At 46.9% G+C, this 19,901-nt stretch overlaps 1 protein-coding gene across 4 annotated transcripts in view; it reads right to left on the reverse strand.

The window, feature by feature from the left end:
• The window catches only part of SLC36A1 (solute carrier family 36 member 1), a 167,523-nt gene that overhangs the window by 114,543 nt on the left and 33,079 nt on the right, over positions 1-19,901 (reverse strand). For all 4 annotated transcript variants that reach the window (XM_019840121.3, XM_045036625.1, XM_045036611.1 and 1 more), the window contains exons 8-10: positions 15,251-15,349; positions 12,882-13,048; positions 9,385-9,554 (exon numbers count right to left, since the gene is read on the reverse strand). In XM_019840121.3, coding sequence (XP_019695680.1) covers positions 9,385-9,554; positions 12,882-13,048; positions 15,251-15,349 — 436 coding nt within the window. The remainder of the gene's footprint in view (positions 1-9,384; positions 9,555-12,881; positions 13,049-15,250; positions 15,350-19,901) is intronic.

Consider the following 19,901-nt stretch of genomic DNA (forward strand, 5'->3'; position numbering starts at 1 on the left):
GCCCAGAGCCGGGAGAGACCTCCTCACTGCTGAGCAAATTTAGCACGAGTCCTTCTTCCAGAATGGAGAGCTCCGCAGAAACTTAGACATTGTCCCATCCAGTGTCTCTCTGCACAGATGAGAAAACAAATGGCCACAGGTGTGGCACAACCTGGGTCTCACTGCAAGGCTGGGACTGGAACCCAGATCTCCTGGCTTTCGGCTTTTCCCGCTACAGCATACGACCTCCATCTTTCCGAAGCAAAGGAACCAAATTACACTCCTGGGCAGCCTGGTCCCTACCAGAGGAGGGAGGTGGACTGTTTCTGTGCGACTGGTCATTTTCTTCTGCCGAGGGTACCTCCCCCACAAATATCTCACTTAACTGACAAGAAACAAAATGGGGGGGGGGGAGCCATCCTTCTGGAATGCTATCAGAATAAACCCCGTCTCACAGAGCACTTTCCTACAGGGAAAGTAGATGTAGCTCAGCGTGCAGGCTCACCTGAGGGGCAAGGCCCACACGATGGCCTCGCGCCCGTGGCTCCCACACCAGGCAGAAGTGACGAAGAACCAACCGCAGGCCGCCTTAGGAAACCCCGTCAGCTTCCACCCCGTGGCAATGACAGTGCTGCTGTCACACCAGGGGGAGGAGGCCTCGCCGACCGCACTTACTCCAGCGCCTGCCGAGCCCGCCGTTCTCATCTGACTCAGCTTTCCGCCGGGGGCGAGGCGCGAAGGCCACTGCTCCACAAGTGCCCCGAGGACTGCGGGCTCTGGCATCGGGGACACGGGGGGAGGCGGGGGGGGATGTTACCACTCCTTTCTATTCCCCGGTTTTCTTGTCGGCAAATGAGGATACAAATGGCTCCTATGTCACAGAGATACCCTGATGGCCCAACGGGGTTGCACAGGCACCTCACAAAAGGCCTGGGGTACAAGAGGCTCACGCTAGAGTTCAGAGCATCATTCTACTATATATGCTGCTGCCCATGCAACTGCATTACTGACTCATTACTGTTCTCCCCACGGCAGGCTCCAACCGGAGGTCCCCAGCATGGAGACCGTGCTCCAGAGCACATACCTCACTGGCTCCTACGAGTCACATCTTACATGGGGGCGGGTTCAGTTTCCCCTTCATCTCACAAAGCAGTGTAGCCAAGTCGTTCTGAGGAAGGCATCACAGTGGTGAGACTGCCAGACAGACACCTCAGGCCGATGCACCCCATTTTACCCTCAGATCAATTTTACTCCTCAGATGGGACTGTCCGCATCGATTACTGTTTCTTTGGCTAAGCTACAGACAAATGGACTGGGTTGCATGTAGAAGCCAGGTTTTGTGAGACGCACTTGCTTTTAAGCTGGAACAGCGCTCCCTGTAGTAAGAGAGGAGGCGACGTGGGATGGGGGCTTACCAGGAGAGGGACAGGTACACGTCTCCCGTCTCACACTTCCTCTGAAGCGATGTCAACTTAAACGAATCCAGTTCCTCATTCACAGCGGCCATATTTCAAGGACTTAACAGTTGCCTGTGCCTAATGGCTACCGTCCTAGACAGCACAGACCCAGAATACTCCCCTCGCGGCAGAACATCTAGCGTCTGATAGGCAGCACTGCGACGCAGCCACTCGTTGGCAGAATCTGCCTCGGGTCCATGGGTATGTAACTTCACAACATGGTTACTGTCCCCAGGCAGATTCAATGATAGGAAGGGACAGAATGCAGGCCCTCAAGTGTCTGGTCACGTCACACACCTGACGATTAAGAACATACAGAACGACACCTGCAGGAGGGAGAACAGGGGCGCTGGCTGATCACACAAAGAGCCTGTCTGTGAAGAACTGGGGGAGTCAGATGTCGGGCTAACTTTCCCAGGGACGCACTGCAATCATTTAGCAGAGAACCGGTATACAGTCAGCCCTGACCTCTCTCTGCTTTGCAAAGGAAGTAAGACAAGTGTTTTGAAGCCTGATAACAAAAGGGGGCACAAGGATACTGAGCCTCAGATCTGCTTCTAGCATCATTTTATAGCCCTGAGGCAATCCCTTCCTCTTTCCTTATTCTAGTGTTCAACCGTAATGGCAATTATCCATCAACACCCTCGCTGTTCTGAAGCCTTCAGGAAGCCCATAAAAAGTGTAGGCTTTTAACTTGCACTGCAAGTTAAAAACAGTATGCTTCAACCCTTAGCTATTTCTATATAGAGTTGGTGATATCCCTCAAATCTTCAGGGTTGAATTTGGAGGAAGGATAAAACTAAATTGTAAACTAGGGCGCCTGGGTGGCTCAGTCAGTTAAGCGTCCGACTTTGGCTCAGGTCATGATCTCGCGGTTTGTGAGTTCGAGCCCCGCCTTGGGCACTGTGCTGACCGCTCAGAGCCCGGAGCCTGCTTCAGATTCTGTGTTTCCTTCTCTCTGTGCCCCTCCCCTGCTCATGCTCAGTCTCCCTCTGTCTCTTTCAACGTTTATTTATTTTGGGGACAGAGGGAAACAGAGCATGAACAGGGGAGGGTCAGAGAGAGAGGGAGACACAGCATCGGAAACAGGCTCCAGGCTCTGAGCCATCAGCCCAGAGCCTGACGCGGGGCTCGAACTCACAGACCGCGAGATCATGACCTGGCTGAAGTCGGACGCTTAACCGACTGCGCCACCCAGGCGCCCCTCCCTCTGTCTCTTAATAAATAAACGTTAAAAAAAAAAAAAAGGCTAAATTGTAAGCTGATGACAAAATGGCGTTCTCATTACGGACAACTTTGCGCTCAACGAGAACTGATCTGCCGTGTGGTCCGTGCTGTGTGTTCCCTTCCCCTCTCTGGGGTCTGGGTCTACATCTGCCTAGTGTCAACCTCACAGTGACGGCTCCCACGGTTCCAGTGTGGGTGAGGGGTGCGGTGGCAATAGCACTGGGGCAGCAGTCAGATCTGAGCCCCGGGAGAGGCTGGTAAAGGAACGTGGTTGAGAGTGCAGGCTCTGGACTCAGAACCTGGACTCCGATCCCAGCTCCACCGCTAACCAGCCAGCTACTTAACCTACCACTAAATAGGAATGGTCACATGAGACCGTTCACATCGAGATCTCAGAGCACTCAGAGCTTAAGTGCACAATAAATGAAATGTGAGTTAATACAATCACCGGTCCCAGCACCAGCGGGTTCACCATTTGGAGCCTCAGCTCGTTCACCCACGAGGCTAGGTGACCATATGAGCCCTGGATGAGGACTGAAGTCTCACCCGCCTCTGACATCTTAAGGAACTGTACAAAGCAGGTGTAGTCACTTAGGAGTGTGTTGTGGGATCCTTCAACTCACTGTCAAGTGGGAAGCACCATGTCCTGATCGACTGCAGCACAGCAGAGCAATGGGATTCCTCTCCTAGAACAGATGGGTATGCCCTAAACACAGCTTCCAGCCTGCCTGGTTTTGTGCCATTAAAGGGAGCGTGAGTTATTCTTCCGGTGCCAGCCCCTGATCTCCATGGATGCTCCACCCCACTCAAGAGAAGGGTGTCCCTTATCAGAGACAATAAGCCCGAGGAGGAAAGAAGTCAGATGACCTGCCTGCGCCCTCCCAGCTCTGAGTCTGACATCCCCTCTTCCTCTCTCACGTTAACCTGGGGGACATATGGTACGTCGTGATAGGACTTAAGTGAGGTCAGATGTGCTCTACTCTATGATAAGCATTAGGTGGAAACAGTGACACAAGCTCCTGCGATTAGAATCTTTTCTCAGATTAGACAGAGATGTTCCACTTCAGCATGACATTTTAAAAGCAATCTAAAAACTTGCCCTTGTGTTTGCTACAAAGGATATACACAATAAGCGTGCCTAACAAAAATATCTCTAAATAGAGATTTTTTAAAGTGGCAAAACTTTTCTCTTCAGGCCAGGATCACAGGGCTATCCCAGCTGGACCAGATACCACAAGCGAACCCCAAATAAAGCCTGACACTGGAGAAAGATAATGAGGGGGGTGGGGAGAAGGCAAGAACAGTAAGCCTCGCACTAATAATGCAGGGGGAAGGGGAAGACAAGAGGACCCAACCAAATTAGCACAAATAGCCCCAAGGGCTCAACAGCAGGGGTGCCATCATGCAAAATGTGGCCAGCTAGCTTCAGCTAATCCCAGACATGGGAATCATGTACTTAGGAAAGATGTGGGAGTAACCAAAACCTCTTCTAGCACTAAATGTCTTTACTCGGAATTAAAGCCCTCTGGAAAGAGAAACTCCAGAAGGTAGAGATCTCAAAGCAGCCAACCAGGAATATCCTCTCCCTACTCTCTCCCTGCTCCCCCACAAGCGCACCCCATACAAAGAGGAACACTCCCACAGCGCACTCCCAAACAGCAAGGCAGCGCCCTCTGTAGCAGCTTGGCTGTGGCTTGTGCAGAAATGGGGGACTGAGGAAACTCAGCTAGTCCACGTGATTAGTCAAGAGGGCTCCAACGGTATTACAAAACATGTTCCCTTTGGGTTAAGAGACACTAAAAATGTGACCTTTTGACTGCTGAAGCACCAGGGGGCAAACGACCATGTTCAGAGATGGAACTGACTGGGATTCTGGAGCCTGTGGTTTTAGACCGGCAACCGAAAGAGCTGACGTGTGCACAAGAGAAGACAAAGCACTTTAGAGAACACACACTTACAGAACTATGCTGGACACCTACAGCCAGCCCTATGTCTGGAAGCTCTTCCTGCTGTTTCGCTGTGCTCAATGCTGGTGCAGCCCACCTGTGTTACTCTGAATGTCTAGAAATGTACCTTTAAAATTAATACCAGCCTTGGACACAATATGTCATTTCATTTAGGGGGAGTATAAATTTAAAAAAATACAAAAGCAAGGAAAACAACTTACATGTCCCACACCAAAGGAGTAGTTTAGTAAATACGATCCACTAATATAATAGAATATTATATGGTCATGAAAATATTTATGAAGGATACGTATATTCATGACATAATATCAAATAAAAAGCAAAAGACGAAGTTTCCTGTGTATACTACGACTGCAACTATTTTTAAAAGCACCTACGAGGATGAACACAGAAAATAAAATGCAAAAAAAAATTATTTTGTTAAGTCAGTGGGATATTTGGAATTTCTTCTTCAATCTAGACATTCTTGAAATGTTTCTACATTAACTTTTTTTTTTTTTTTTTTTTTTTTTTTTTTTGAGCAGTAGTTTGGTAGAAATTTCAAATCAGGCTCAAAGCACCTGTGCCAAATCACAGAAGTTTAGACTTGAAAGAAATCTTCGCAATCTGGTACCCTGCACATCTATCTTCTGGCTGAGGAAACTGAGGCCTCGGGAGCGTTCCCCAGGGACCCACAGTGCACGACTAATTACCACCACTGCCCCTTGTCATTGTAGCTGCAAGATGGAGGGATGGGAGGGAGCACAAGCTGCTGAGAAGCCACTCTGTTCGGACCTGGCAGCTTCATGCTTGACAGGGTTTGGCTGCTTGGAATGTTCCACAGCTACGCATTCCAGTCCAAACAGGCCTTTTAATTGATAAGGCTTCATGTTATTACATCTTCAACAATAGGTTTCTGAAATTTTCATATGTAACCGAAGGAAGATGCTTCACATGGGAAATGGCACAGAGAATTAGTTCAAAGCACTGAAGGACAGATTAATGCCTCATGGAACCCAAAGGAACTACTCTTTCTACACTTCTGAACTCCCTCTGGCACCAGCCTCTTCCAGCCTCTCCTCCTTGCACATAGGTGACCTGCGAAGTCTGCAATTGAAACATAGGGGCTGGAAAGAAATACTGTTTCATATGAAATCGCAACACAATGAACACCATTCTCTGATGCGTGTATTCTCCCTTCCCCTCCTGTCCAAGAGTCTGAAATTAAGCACCAAAGAGTAGACACAGAAGTCTTTGCAAAAAAAGGGGAGAGTGGCGAGAAAGTCGAATTCCCAATGCAAAAAAAAAATTGAGTCTGGACCAAATTCCCCTGCTTCCCTTGGTGGGTGGAGGGTAAGGAGGAGGAGGAAAAAAGATAAGAAAACACTATAAATACCAATAAAATAAGCTGCTACTAAAATGTATGGGTGTAATAGAAAACAATCAGTTTTAGCAAAGTTCTAAAATCATGCACCAAATAACCTTATGCAGCAAAGATCTGAAAGTACAGGAAAAAAACAAAAACAAAATAAACTCACATAAATACATTTAAGTTGGTGCTGCAGTGAAATGCCTCTCCTGAATCCCACAATCACTTCACAGTCTCCAGGGAAGGGAAAAGAAGCCCGGGTGTTCAGAGATGAAAAGGCTGCATCATTTAATAGGCTGACGATGCAATGCTAAGTCACAATAGATCACAGAAAGGGAAATAACTGAATGCACTTGCAGATCAAAAGCAGCTTGAGTCCTTTGAGCATCATGCTGTAGAAGGGAGATGAGACCCACAGACAGAGTCAGGAAAAGCAAAGCAAAATCCAGGAGACATCTAAGGATAGCATGAGGTCTATGAATCAGAGACTCCTGGCTCCTGCAGGGCGCGGTGGAAAGAAACCTGGCAGGAAGCAAGACATATGCTACCGGAGGCTAAGCCAGGTTTGAGAAGAAAATGGGGCCAGGACAGGAATCAGGCCCAGCATCACCGCCCCAGCTCTCCGGGCAAGGAGAAGCTGGTGTCTAGGCAGTTAGAGCACATTTTGCCTAGACAGACCTACCTTTTCTAGAGAAACCACTTTGAAAAAAGCCAATTATTTGAACCATCCCATCCTTGCTTCCAGCACCCTTTGGATTCCAGAATCGGAACACTGAGAGTTGACATTATACACTGTGCACATGAAGGCTGGACTTCAATCCTTAGAGGTAACCATCCACAGAGGAACACACGTATCTGTGTTGAAGAATGAGAGTTGCAGGCAGAAGATAGGAACAAAATCCAGAGCATCTTAGCGCACATTAAGGCAAACTGCTAGAAAAGCAAAGATACACTACAATTGTTTCCTTTTCAGTTGCTCTAGGGCAGCAGTGGCCTGTAGGTAGCTCCAGGCACTGGATTAGCTGCTGAGTGGGCTTTTTCTATAGGCTGGACTACAGAGGGCCAGAAGGTCTGCCAAACAAAGGCTATAAGGAGAAGTCAGATTCTTGGCTGCCATCAGCTTGCTAGGGTTGGCAAATGCAAGCAGTCCACTTCTTGCCTGGCTCTTCCCCAGCCCCACCCTGCAATAAATCCTCAGACAGAATATGCCCAACATTAAGTCAGAAGGTTTGGTTCCTCAGCTCTAGTGACCGCCTTCCACACAAAGATTCAGGACGCTGAGCTTCACCCGCATCCTTGAAATGAAATGAGAAAGAGAACTGCAGGTGGCTTGAAGAAATCTGTTCCATGACAGGCATTAGTCTGTTCCCTTGAGACAGTTCACTCTGGGACAGGCACTAGTCTGTTCTTTGAAGAGACATTCTAGGACGGGAGCCAGTCTATTCCTTGAGCAGATGAGTCTGAGATAGGCACTGTTCAGTTCCCTTGAGAAAGTCCTAGCTGGGAGAGCCACCAGTCTATTTCCTTGAAAGGTCCATTCTGGGATGGGCACTAGTCTATTTTTTGGAGAAGGACCATTCTAGGATAGGTACTAGCCTGTTCCCTAGGAAGCCCATTCTGTGGTAAGCAATGTCAGTTCTATTGAGAAGACCATTCTGGGGTTGGCACTTTCCTTAAAGAGGTCCTTTCTAGCACAGGCACTAGGCTGTCCCTTGAGGTCCTTTCTAGCACGGGCACCAGGCTGTCCCTTGAAGAAGCCCATTCTGGGATAGGCACTAAGTCGTTCCCTTGAGGAGGCCCATCTGGGATAGGTACTCATCTGTTCCCTGGAAGAAGCCCATTCTAGAATAGGCACTAGTCCGTTCCTTTGAAGAGGGTTTATTCTGGGATAGGCACTAGGCTGTTACCTTGAAAAAGTTCATTCTGAAGTAGGCACTAGTCTGTCTCCTTGAGACTGGTGTCTCAAGTCCTTTCTAGGGTAAGAACTATTAGTCTTGCTGAGGAGACCATTCTGGGATAGGCACTAAGCTGTTCTCATGTGGAGGCTGATCCGGGATAGGCAGTAGTCCATTCCCTAGAAGAAGTCTGTTCTTGGATAGGCACTAGACTGTTCTTCTGAGGAAGTTTATTCAGAAATACACACCAGAATGTTTCCTCAAGTAAGTCCACTTTGAGATAAACACTATCAGCTCTATTGAGGAGACCATTCTGGGATGGGAAGTAGTCTGTTCCCTTAAAGAGGTCCATTCTAGGTAGGCACGATACTATTCCCTGAGGAGGTCCATTCTGGAATAGGCACTAGTCTGTCCCCCATGTCTAACCTCTACTGCCCTTCTCTTGTCAACAGTTAACCCATACCATCATTTCTGATCTTCCACACTATGAGTAAATGCTAGATAACTTTCACACCATTTATCCCTAAAACACTCCATTCTGGTTCAATTTAAAAATCATACAGGCCTATTTTTATTCCAAAGATAGAGCCTTGGACTGGATAATTTAAGAAGTTCCCAGGGAAGTCTCAATATAATAAGTCAAGATAATTCTTTTCCCAAAATAGCACAATTTTTAAAAATAAAATAAAAACCCCAACATAGCCAAAAAGTAACATCTAGATTCAAGTACTGTGATCTGGAAACAAGTTGCAAATCTCCTAGAAATTTACATTAGGTATTATAGACCAATTTATTCAGGGGTTCTCTATTCTATCAACTCACAGAACCTACCAAAAAAGAAAAAAAAAAGGAAAAATTGATTTTTATTTTAAAATGTACATCGGTTTCCACCAACAGCAAATAGAGTAATATCTTGTCTCAAAACTCACACTCCGGGGTGTGTGGTCAGGGAGGAGAAATAAAACACAAAGGTAAAAATCAAACACCTAGATTAATCAGTATACATTTTCTAAGAAACACATTTAGTAAACGTCTAGAAGGGTATCATATAGGCCCAACATGAAATCTAAGCAATAGATTGTCACACTGGAAAAGGATTATTTGAAAACACAAATAAACATGTAGTGGCTATCAAAGTAACCTATACTCACATGCATATGGTTTAAATGGCTCTCTTTTACACTGTTACCTTATTTTACCCCAAGGACATGGGAGAGTAATTCTACATCTTTACTATGAATTCTGACCACCACTGTAGCATTTTATGCCATATCTACAAATAAACTTGTGTTCTCCTTCCCATGCCCTTTCGAGTACATATACAATCAATTCACTTCACCATCTGGCCGGGCCTCAACTACGCACCTGAGACATCAGGCCATGTTCCCCGCTCACACACTACAACTGTTTCAGTACACCAGGCTCTCCCTCAAGAAAGCCCTGAGGACTGGGTGCCCTTTGGGGAGGGAAAAAAAAAAACAACCAAAGCAATTATCTCATCTTCTACTCACATGTCAGGCAGACCAGCACAGTGCGCACGAACAGGTCTACCACCAGCTCGCAGTGCTCGGGCACGCGGGACACGAAGAAGGGGATGATGATCTCGGCCGGGACGTAGAACTGGAGGGCGTAGGTGAAGAAGATGCCAATGGAGTAGAGCAGCTTGACCGACTGGTACAGCCTGCAGAGAGAGAGCCGAGACCCATTCCAAAGCCTGCTCTGTGCCACAGCACTAGCAGTGAGGGGGCAAGACGGTCTCGCCGTGGCCATGTCTATCCAAGTCACCGACGCGCGTGTCCTTCAGACCCAGCAATTTCATGTGGAGGCATTTACCCTGCAGATACACTTGCACGTTGTGTAACATTTTTCACTCCAAGTATGTCACTGTCGCATTGTTTACGTATGGAAGGCTGAAAACAGTTGAAATGTTAGCCAGTGGGGAACTTTACATCATAGGATCCCATACAGCTGTGAAAAAGTAGGAGGCAGAACTACAGGTGCTGATACGGAACCAGCGCCAGGATACGTAAGTGAAAAATGCGTGAAGCAGGACAGTGCCTACAGTGTGCTACAAATTGTCCAAAAAAAGGAAAAGGAAGGAAAAAACACTCCCTCCCCCCACCCCACACATGCATATGACATTCTTACATACTCTAACCATCCCCAAAAGGAAACACAAGAAGTCGGTAATGTGGTTGCCTCTGAAATGGTAAACTGTAAAACTGGGGACTTGGGGAAGCAAATGGACACAAACATATTCTGTCTACACTTTGAACAGCTGGAATCTTTACCATGGACATATAACCTTTCAAAAATCAAAACAATTAAAAATGCAATTAAAGCGTAACAGGCCTTTTTCTATCCTTCCCCTTCAATTCCCTGTTCCCTAGAATCAGAAGGGGACCACATGACCAAGAAGCAAGAGCAAAACCCATCTTCCCACACCACTGTGGCTGTCTTCCTACCACTGCTTCACGTGCGGCTCCTCAGGGAGACGGTTAACTCACCAACAGATAGCTCTGTCTTATCTCTTGCCTAGAACTGTGCAGAGTAGAAAACAAGCCTAATCCATAAGTACTCATGGATCTGAAATGATCAATCCAGGGAAGGCTACCCTGCCCCTTAGCAAAAGCTCCCCATCAAGCAAGACCTTCATGCCTTCAGCAGCAAGAAACACTGGCCTCCCCCACCTTGTTGGAAATCTATTTAAAAGTGGTGATTGCATTGTGTATATTGTGCATGGAGTTTCTCTGTGGTTGAACTTAATGCCTAGAAGATGTTCTGATGCTATAAACAGGAGAACATCCTGGGAGAGACTGAGTTTGACAAAAGGTCTTACTTGCTCCAAGAATAGATAATAAAAACGCTTTGGAAAAATCAGCTGGTGCCTCTATAATTAAACTCGGTACAACACCAAAGCCTTCTGGAGTGCTGGGAAGTCTGGAAGCAGGATCGTCACCTGCAGGGACGGCTAAATAAATCGCGCCTGAATGGAGGAGGAAAGATGAGAGTAGCTGGGTTTGGAGTGTCAAAGGGACGACGACAGGTGCTCATCCATGGCTTTAGATTATGTGGGCTGCTTCTGCTGTTCCTGATCCATTCATCTTCAGTTATGCCAACCTACCACCTGGCTCTTGAAAGGGCAGGAACATTTGGAAACTTAAAAGCAGGCATCAGAGCGAAAGGGAAAGACTTTCTGAAAACAACAGCCCATTGCAGGACTGCCACTTGGCTGGCCACACCACAACCCTTGTCCCCAGACCCCTGCTGATTAAGGGCACCCTGGGCTAAACACTGACGACACAACCGAATAAACACTCTTCTCAATTTTTTCAACCTGCCTTTGTACAATGCCTCGCTGATCAGAGCTCTAACAACATGCACAGGCAGGTCAACCAGGCCAGCCTGAAAGGTTCCCTGGTCCCCAGGGCACTCAACAAGCTTCTCAGTGTCTGCTCAGCTGCCCTCCACAATGAAATTCTCATCTTCAAAACAGAACTGTTGCTTCAGACACACCCTGCGACAGCTACCTTTTCAGGAAGCATTTCAGTATGTCTCAGTGTTTCCCTGCAAGATAGTAACCAAGAGTTAAGCAAAGTGAGGTAGAGAAGGGCTCCCCACAGCCCCAAGTCCACTGTGAGAGGCCTCCACCCACTCATCAAGCCGGTGACTGCCACGGGAGAGGCACAGCAGAAGCTGGGAACCCAGCCTATTCGCCCTCTTTTCTCCCTGTCTGGAATGCTTGAGGTGAACCGATGGGATGCTTGGCCCTTCCAGGTTCAGGTTTCTAGGGAGAAATGGCATACTACCTGATCAACCAATCCATGTGGCATACGCCTCCAGAGGAATCCCTCCTCCAAACAAAGAAGAAAGCTCAGGGCAGACTTCCCCTTCTGATCGCACCAGGAGAGTATGACGAAGCACTTTCTCACACATAGCATTTGGTCTTCCTGACAATCCTGGGAGAAATGACTACTCCTGGTTCCCCAAAGTGGGAGCTGAGGCAGTGAGCAGCTGTGACCTGTCCAAGGCCACAGAGGTGAACATGGCAGACCGCCCCTACCCTCTATGCCCCAGTTGCTCCCTGAAAACATCTCTTCACAACATGCCTCGCAGTTCTAGCGTTTAGTCCTCCTTTTTGTTCAAAAGGCATCTACTGGGTGATGATCGTGTGCCAGGCGTTGTGCCGGGGGCCGGGGTAGAATGCAGAGCTTACGGTGGAGGGAGATCACAGTGCAGGTAAACAGAACATTATAGCGCTTTGGAACAGGAAGTAGGCTAGGGTCCGAATGGGATCCTGTAAGAACAGAGTGAAGGGGCATCTGACCTAGCCTGGAGGTTGTGGCAGGTGGAACAGCAGAGAAAGTTTCTCAGAAAGAGTGGCTCCTTGACTAAGTCTTCCTCACGGACTAGGAAGGAGGTGCAGGCAGGGCTAGAGCCCGAGTGGTCCTGACAGGGACGTTGCAGATTTTTGTCTCTGCTGGAGGAGCAAAGGGAGGCCCCTGAGGGCTCTCGCCAAGGGAATGCACCCATGACTGGAGTCCTGGCTCGTACAGGGAATGGGAGAACAGACCCGGAGAAGGATTAAGACTAGGACAGGCAGATGGGTCAAAGGGCTCAGTGGGGGGCCAAGGAGGGACGGTGCTGGCTGGGGGCAGGGGCGGGGGTGAGTAGGGGGTGGCAGTGGTGGGCTAAAGTGAAGTAAGCTGATTTAAGGGGTGATTAGGAAGAAAATCCACATTCTGACCCATGAATTTAAAAAAACATCCAGGGGTATCCAGGTGGCTCGGTCAGTTAAGCATCCGACTCTTGATCTCGGCTCAGGTCATGGTCTCACGGTTCGTGAGATGGAGCCTCACATCAGGCTCCGCACTGACAGCGTGAAGCCTGCTTGGGATTCTCTCTCCCCCTCTCTTTCTCTCAAAATAGATAAGTAAACATTTTAAAAACTACAAACTAAATGAAACAAGCGTCCAGGGCTCCCACGCTTCCATCCTTCCCCACGTACCAACAATTGGGCAGGTTGAGGGTTATGCTGCCTTGGATGTTAGCTCCAAACTGCAGGTACCCCAGGCACCCCAGACTGATGTACAGGGCGGTGATGATGGCCATTCCCACGTACAGGATGACCGGAAATTTCTGAGGATCCTTCATTTTGTTTTCAAGGGGCAGAACCTATAAGAGTAGTGAGAAAGAAGAGAAAACACAGGAAAAAGGAACATTAATGGTGAAAAACAAAACTGTAATGGGCTCAGAAATAACTGCTTTAGCCCCAGGAGACAGAAACAAATCCAAGCTATTTCCTCAGAGCTGGAGGAGAGGCAAAGCCCACTGTGTGAGCCGGGAAGTGCGGGGAGGCGAGCGTGGGCCAGACTGGGACCAGGACCCCTGCCCAGGCCAGTGCTCTGCCTCCGGCTCCAGGAGCCCCATGGGCAGGGGGGGTGCTCTCTGCCCCTCAGCACAGCCGCACGGCCGCCAGCAGCCCTCCCACCTCATGCCCACCCGGCACGATGGGGAACAGACCTCGCCTGAGACCACAGTTCTGCTAACCTGTCCGAAGAATGCAAAACACAGATCAGGGAACACTGCCACTCTAGTTCCCGGAAACTTCACAACCTGCTACCACCTGCACCTGGCCGGGCTCACAAGGAAGAGTGACAGTGTCGAGCTGTCCCACAAACCATCTTTGATCTTGTCATGACACTCATTTTCCTTGAACGCTTGCGGTCACGAGGCAGAGTGGGTCTGTGCCAGACATACCCCGGCGGGCAGGGAGGGCCCGCTGCAGGCCCAGCGCCAGCCATGAGGGAGCCACAGCCCTGTACTTCCAGCCGGCCCTCAACACCACCCCCCCTCCCCCACCAGCGCAGGGGGCCTCCAGCTTCAGCTGATCCACATCCGGTTAGAAACAGTTGCTAAGCTTGCTTCTGGTTACCTTTCGTGGACAGTCTAGAGAGCCAGAGGGCAGGCAGCCCGTCTCCTCCATGTCTGCCAGGCCTGGGCCAGTGGCACAAACACAGAGCCTACCATGAACAAAGAGTGAGCAGGGGCCCTGCACCCACACACGCTCAACAGCCCTCAAATCCAAAGTAAGAGTCGAAACACAGAGAAATCTCAAGCAACAGATAATAATGATCACAGGATGACTCCACATCCAGGCCTTGGCTAATGAAAGGAAGCAAAGAACAACGTCTGCACTGTGCTGCCAGGGAAAACTGGTAAGTTCCGCACAATGCTCCTTCAGAACCAGGATCTCCAGGCAGCTTTCCACATTTACTCAATCTCTTCTTTCCAGTCCCAAGCACTTGAGAGCTCGTTTCTCGCTGCTACAATACGGGGTTCTGTTTGTGTTTGTGAGTCAAGGTGAGACCATCTTCCTGGGCAGCGAGAAGCTCCAAGAAAGAGCAAAGGGGAAGGTGTAAAACCTTGGGACAACAACTTACACACTAATCCCTCAGAAAGTCTCCCCCATGATGTTAGGGCCTTAACACATCGCACCAATCCCACCAGGGCAACTCCTTAGTATTTTGACAAAAGAATCGATCCAGCTTCTAGGTTTTCTTAAAAGTATATCAAGTGACAGGGAAACCAAATGGGGATAAAAAGATATTCCCCATGAAAGGAAAAGTGTCTTCTTCCCTTTTCCTAAGCTGTTGGCCAAGAGTACTACTAATTTTCTTCAAGGAAGAATTCTGGAACTTTATTATGAAAAAATATAAATAAAAATCAAATTAGGTGCAAATGAGTGGCAGATTCCTCTCTTTAGGAGAAGAACTTGGTGAAATCATAGCAATGGTGGGGGAAGCTAACTAGCAGTGAGAGCTAAGGCCATTTATCTACACACAAAAAATATAGCACACCAATGTTCCAGGGCAGAGACATTATTTGTGCAGCTACTGATTTAATTCTAAAATCAATAATATTATTAATTGATAATAATACTTACTGTGTGTCAGGGGCTACGCAAAGTACTTTACACACATCTCATTGAATCCTAACAACTACTAATCATTAAGTTCACTTTTCAGAAGCGAACAACAAAGAAGTTAAGTCCTCACACAAGGTCACACAGCTGTTCTCTGGGAGAGCCAGGACTCAACCCCAGTCAGTCTGACTCTAGACCCTGCTCTCCCAATTGCCATGTATTATTGCTTATTGCCCACATAGGTGATAAATATGCAACAGAGAGGGTTTGAAGGCAAACATTCTCAAATCACATACAATTTGTTTCCAAAACCCCAGTGGAATCCCTGCATTGCTGTTCAGGAGCTGGCTGATAACTTTCAGAAGATAATTTCTAACAGCATTTCCTCAGCCTTCCAAGGAGCAGACCTCAAGGACACCAAGAGTGACACAGAATCACAGCGAAACTCTTACCATCCCAATGCCTTCAAACGCAAAAATGGCCGTGCCAAAGAACAGAGGGTAGGTCTTCCAGGGAGCCACCAAGGGGAGGCGGCTGGGGTCTGGGATATTCTGAAAGAGAAAATAAAACAAAGCAAAGGCTATACAGAGATTCGAGATTTGAACTCCAACATCAGACAGGTCATAACCTTTTCCTAGATTCAAGATCCTCTAAAAGGAGAAAGTCTGACGCCAGACATGGTTCGGGGACATTTAGTCTTTGTATTTTTTTCCCCTTCAGGCTTAGAAAACCCCTATTTGCTTTGGGGAAAGACTATATCCCAGTGTACTATAAAAAACTCAAATGCTGGAGCTTGCATAAAAATAGTCACATTCTTTCATTAGGTAATCCCATCCCCAGAAATTGAATCCGAGTAGGGAAAAAAAAAATCAAAATATACATGCTTATTTATTTTTGAGAGACAGAGAGAGAGAAAGAGAGAGAACGTGAGCAGGGGAGGGGCAGAGAGAGAAGGAGACAGAGGATCTGAAGCAGACTCTGAGCTGTCAGCACAGATCCTGACGTGGGGCTCAAACCCACGAACCGTGAGACCATGACCTGAGCCGCAGTTGGACGCATAACCAACTGAGCCACCCAGGCGACCTGATTATGCGCTATTTTTGAAGTAAAAATTGAGATAACTAAGAGCACATGAAAAACCGCTTATGAAATGATAGTGAGAACGTTCACTTTTAAAATTTGCACATTCACTATAATGCCACTACGTAAACACTCCACATGGATAAAGCTGCTTTTCTCTTTCTTTTAATTCTTATAAAAGAGTTTGAACACCTGGAAATTTTTATTGATACACACATGATAGGCGTATTGGAACATTAGGGATAAAATGGCAAAAAAAATAAAAAGCACTTAAAATTATAGGCAGATGAAAACCATAGCACTTGTTAGCTGCAGGTACAATGTACAGGTGTTGAAGCATGGAGGTGCAGACACAGAATCCTAGCTGGCTCACCACTGAACAACGGCCCCCAGCGACGGAGCATCAAAGGAACGGGACTCAACACGGACAGGAGCTGTCCTTTCAGAATGTGGCTTTTGAAACCATGCGAATACACGGCTTAAATATAAGAATTGCTTTTTAAGCTGCCTTTATAATGTTTTTTGTGGCGCCTGGGTGGCTCAATCGGTTGAGCATCCGACTTCGGTTCAGGTCATGATCTCGTGGTCTGTGAGTTCAAGCCCCACGTCAGGCTCTGGGCTGACAGCTCAGAGCCTGGAGCCTCCTTCGGATTCTGTGTCTCCCTCTCTCTCTGCCCCTCCCCCACTCACGCTCTGTCTGTGTCAAAAATAAATAAACATTAAAAAAAAATTTTTAAGCTGCCTTTATACTGTTTTAAAATTGATTTAACTATACAGGTATTTAGACAAATATGGGGCATGCTCTAACAGTGTGACAGAATAGTACCAGTGAACAAAAGGAGATCTAACGTTAATCTCTATAATAGGCTTCTCTTTGAAAGTTTTCAAAGCAATTATACTATAGTTCCCCTAAAATATAATTTTAAAAATGTATTTTTTTTCCTTCCTGAGCTTCACTAAGAAATTGCTTAGATCTCTTTATAAGAAGTATTTCAGTACCTGGAATGAAGACAGACTAATAAATATTTTTGCTCTACGATGAGACAAAGAGTGAAATTATAGTGCCTTGAAATTACTCCTGAGTCACAGTGTAACTTCTGGAAGCTTCCTGGAAACAGGAGCAATCTGTTGGTTAGTGGCTGACTGTTATCCAGGCTCATACATCAGATCTGGCTGAAGTATCAGAGAGGGAATTTCAGAATCCATGTCTGGGGATACTGGTGTGAATGAGACCAGCAGAAGGAATTTATAATTTTCCATACTTAATAATTGCTACTGACTTAAGAGACCAACCACTTAAGTGGAAAATGTTTAGGGGCACCTGGGTGGCTCAGTCAGTTGTATCTGACTCCTGACTTCAGCTCAGGTCATGATCTTGCGGTTCATGAGTTCAAGCCCCGCATCAGGCTCCACCCTGCTAGTGCTTGGAATTTTCTCTCTCTTCCCCTCTGTCTGCCCCTCCCCTGCTTGTGCGTGTTCTCTCTCTCTCTCTCATAGTAAACAAATAAACTTTTAAAAAAATGGAAAAAGTTTAACGTACAAAGAAACATACAAATTAAAATCAGCTCATTATCGACATATTACCTCCTCAGTTCTATGATATTATTAATTTCAGTGATAACAGCTTCCTGAGAAAATGCTGTTAAATGTACATAAGGATTGCAAGATGTACTCCAATTTTGGAAATATCCTAACTATGAAAAACATTGCATCTCAGAATTAAGGAAATGCAGCAATAAAAACATTTACTGGGAGCCCCCTCCGGGGGAGGCCCTCTGCTCAGAACCATGCCATCTGTCATTCCAGGTGGTGAAGATATGGGGAAGCCTGCACAGGTGGAGGATCTCGGTCGGCTTCCAAGATGGTGTTTGCACGAGGAGCAAGCGCACCGGTCACACACGTTCGGGACCGCGGAAGGGTTCGGAAACACTGGACAGCAGAAGACGCCAAGACAAGACAGCAGCAACACAGCCACAAAAACGACCCAAAGGGAGCATCTTGACCTATGCACATCAAAATGATGCTGCTCGACTCACAGCCACAGCACCGTTCTCCCAAGCCGCCCCAGCGCTGAGAGCACTGTGTGACCACACACGCCTCCTGGCTAAGCCCAGAGGCAGGCTCACACTCACGCTCAAGAAATTGGCGGGGCTGCCTCATCTGCAAAGGCAATTTTGCTCTACGCACAGACAACGCTCTAAACGGACACTGCCTTCCACTGGGGCGGAGACACTGTTGGAAGCCACGTTCCCATCCCGGCCCTCTGATCACGGCAACCACCGCAGTCCAACGACTAAATGCAGTGTGTGTGCACGTCTATGTGAGGTGGCCTCGCTCGCTTTAATGTCCACTGCGGTGTGTCCTAGGCACTGATTCAGATCTCTAATTACAACGTTAAATCATGCATTTATTTACCCTTCCTTGTTTTAACTTAATTTGCCAGAGGTAGAGAAGAAAACTCTCTGGAAATGGTCAATCATGAGTTCATGGGTCCTCCTTCCATGCTCATCAAAAATGGGACATATCCAGACAGCAGTTTGTTTTGTTCTTAAAAAATAGTTCTGTGGAAGAAAAGTCAATATCGGCCACCCATCTGACTCACTAAGACAGAAGAAAAACAGTAAATGCTCACTGAGTACAATGTTAATCTAAATCCATTATGTCATTTCCTCAGTAGAGGAAAACCTGTTTCACAGTGTGCTGCTTTCCTAGAAACCATATCAGTGAGTGACCTGGTCACTGTTAAGTAGACCGTGTGAAAATGAGTTAATGTTCACCTGTCAGATTGACTAATATTAAAAAGATTGATATGTCTAGTGATGGCTACTTACATACTATGGAAGGGAGCCTAGATGAAATTGGTCAAAAGCTTTTGGAAAAAGCGACTTGGCAAAATAAAAATTCAAAAGTGCACACTCTTCAACAGCTACACCTCTAGAAAAATACCTTGGGGGAGTATTTCTACATGGCCACAAAAAGAAAGGCCTCAGAAAACTCACTGCCAGAATACTAAAGTAACACTAAAAAATTATAAACGACCTGACGGTCCACTGATTGGGGACTGGTTAAATAAACGAGGGCACATCTATTCTCTGAGATACTATGCAGCAATTAAAAAGGATGAGGTAAAACTACGTGTAACAACATGGAAAGCTCCCTGCCACGCTGGTGCTGTCCCGGAAACAAAAAAGCGAAGTAGAGGAACAGCACATCTAATAATTTTTAAAATTAGGTTAAACACAAAACAAAACATTCTGTTTTTTATATATTTCTCTACGTACTAGACACAATTCAAACCAGGATACTGTCCGTGTTATGTGTAGACGCATTCACAGGACCTAGACGGAGACAGACCAATCACACACAGTGAGTCTCTGAAAGAGCCTCGGGGTGGAGATGTGGTTTTCGATGCCCGTGTTGTCTGCATCTTAATGAGTAGCACGGATGAGTCCTTTGATTAATTACATCTAAATACCTTTTTTTAAGTTATGCTTTTATTCACCTGCTTTCATTCTCCTCTTTTTCTGGAGTGTTGGCAAAACACATTGTCTCGTCCATAGAGGGCCACACTGTTTGAGGGCACATTTTTCTCGCTTCATCTTCTACCCATTCACATACATCTTCTCTTGCACTGCCCCACAGACCTGCCCCGGTGGGCTAGGCAAGGGGAAGCAATACTGGATTTATAATTTTGACAAATAAATATATAACTGGAGTGGTAAGGAATTACTTTATCTGAATATCACGTTACAGGGGCCCCTGGGTGGCTCAGTCGGTAAAGCGTCCGACTCTTGATTTCGGCTCAGGTCATGATCTCACAGTTCGTGGGAGGAAGCCCCATGTTGGGCTCTGCGCTGACAGCACGGAGCCTGCTGGGGATTCTCTTTCTCCTTCTCTCTCTCCCCCTCCCCCTGCTTGTGCTCTCTCTCTTCTCTCTCTCAAAACAAACACGTAAAAATAAATAAATAAATAAATAAATAAATAAATAAATAAATATCGAGTTAGAGAAGTTGATTTTTCTTT

Source organism: Felis catus, chromosome A1 (genome assembly GCF_018350175.1).
Source record: "Felis catus isolate Fca126 chromosome A1, F.catus_Fca126_mat1.0, whole genome shotgun sequence".
Taxonomy (NCBI): Eukaryota; Metazoa; Chordata; class Mammalia; order Carnivora; family Felidae; genus Felis; species Felis catus.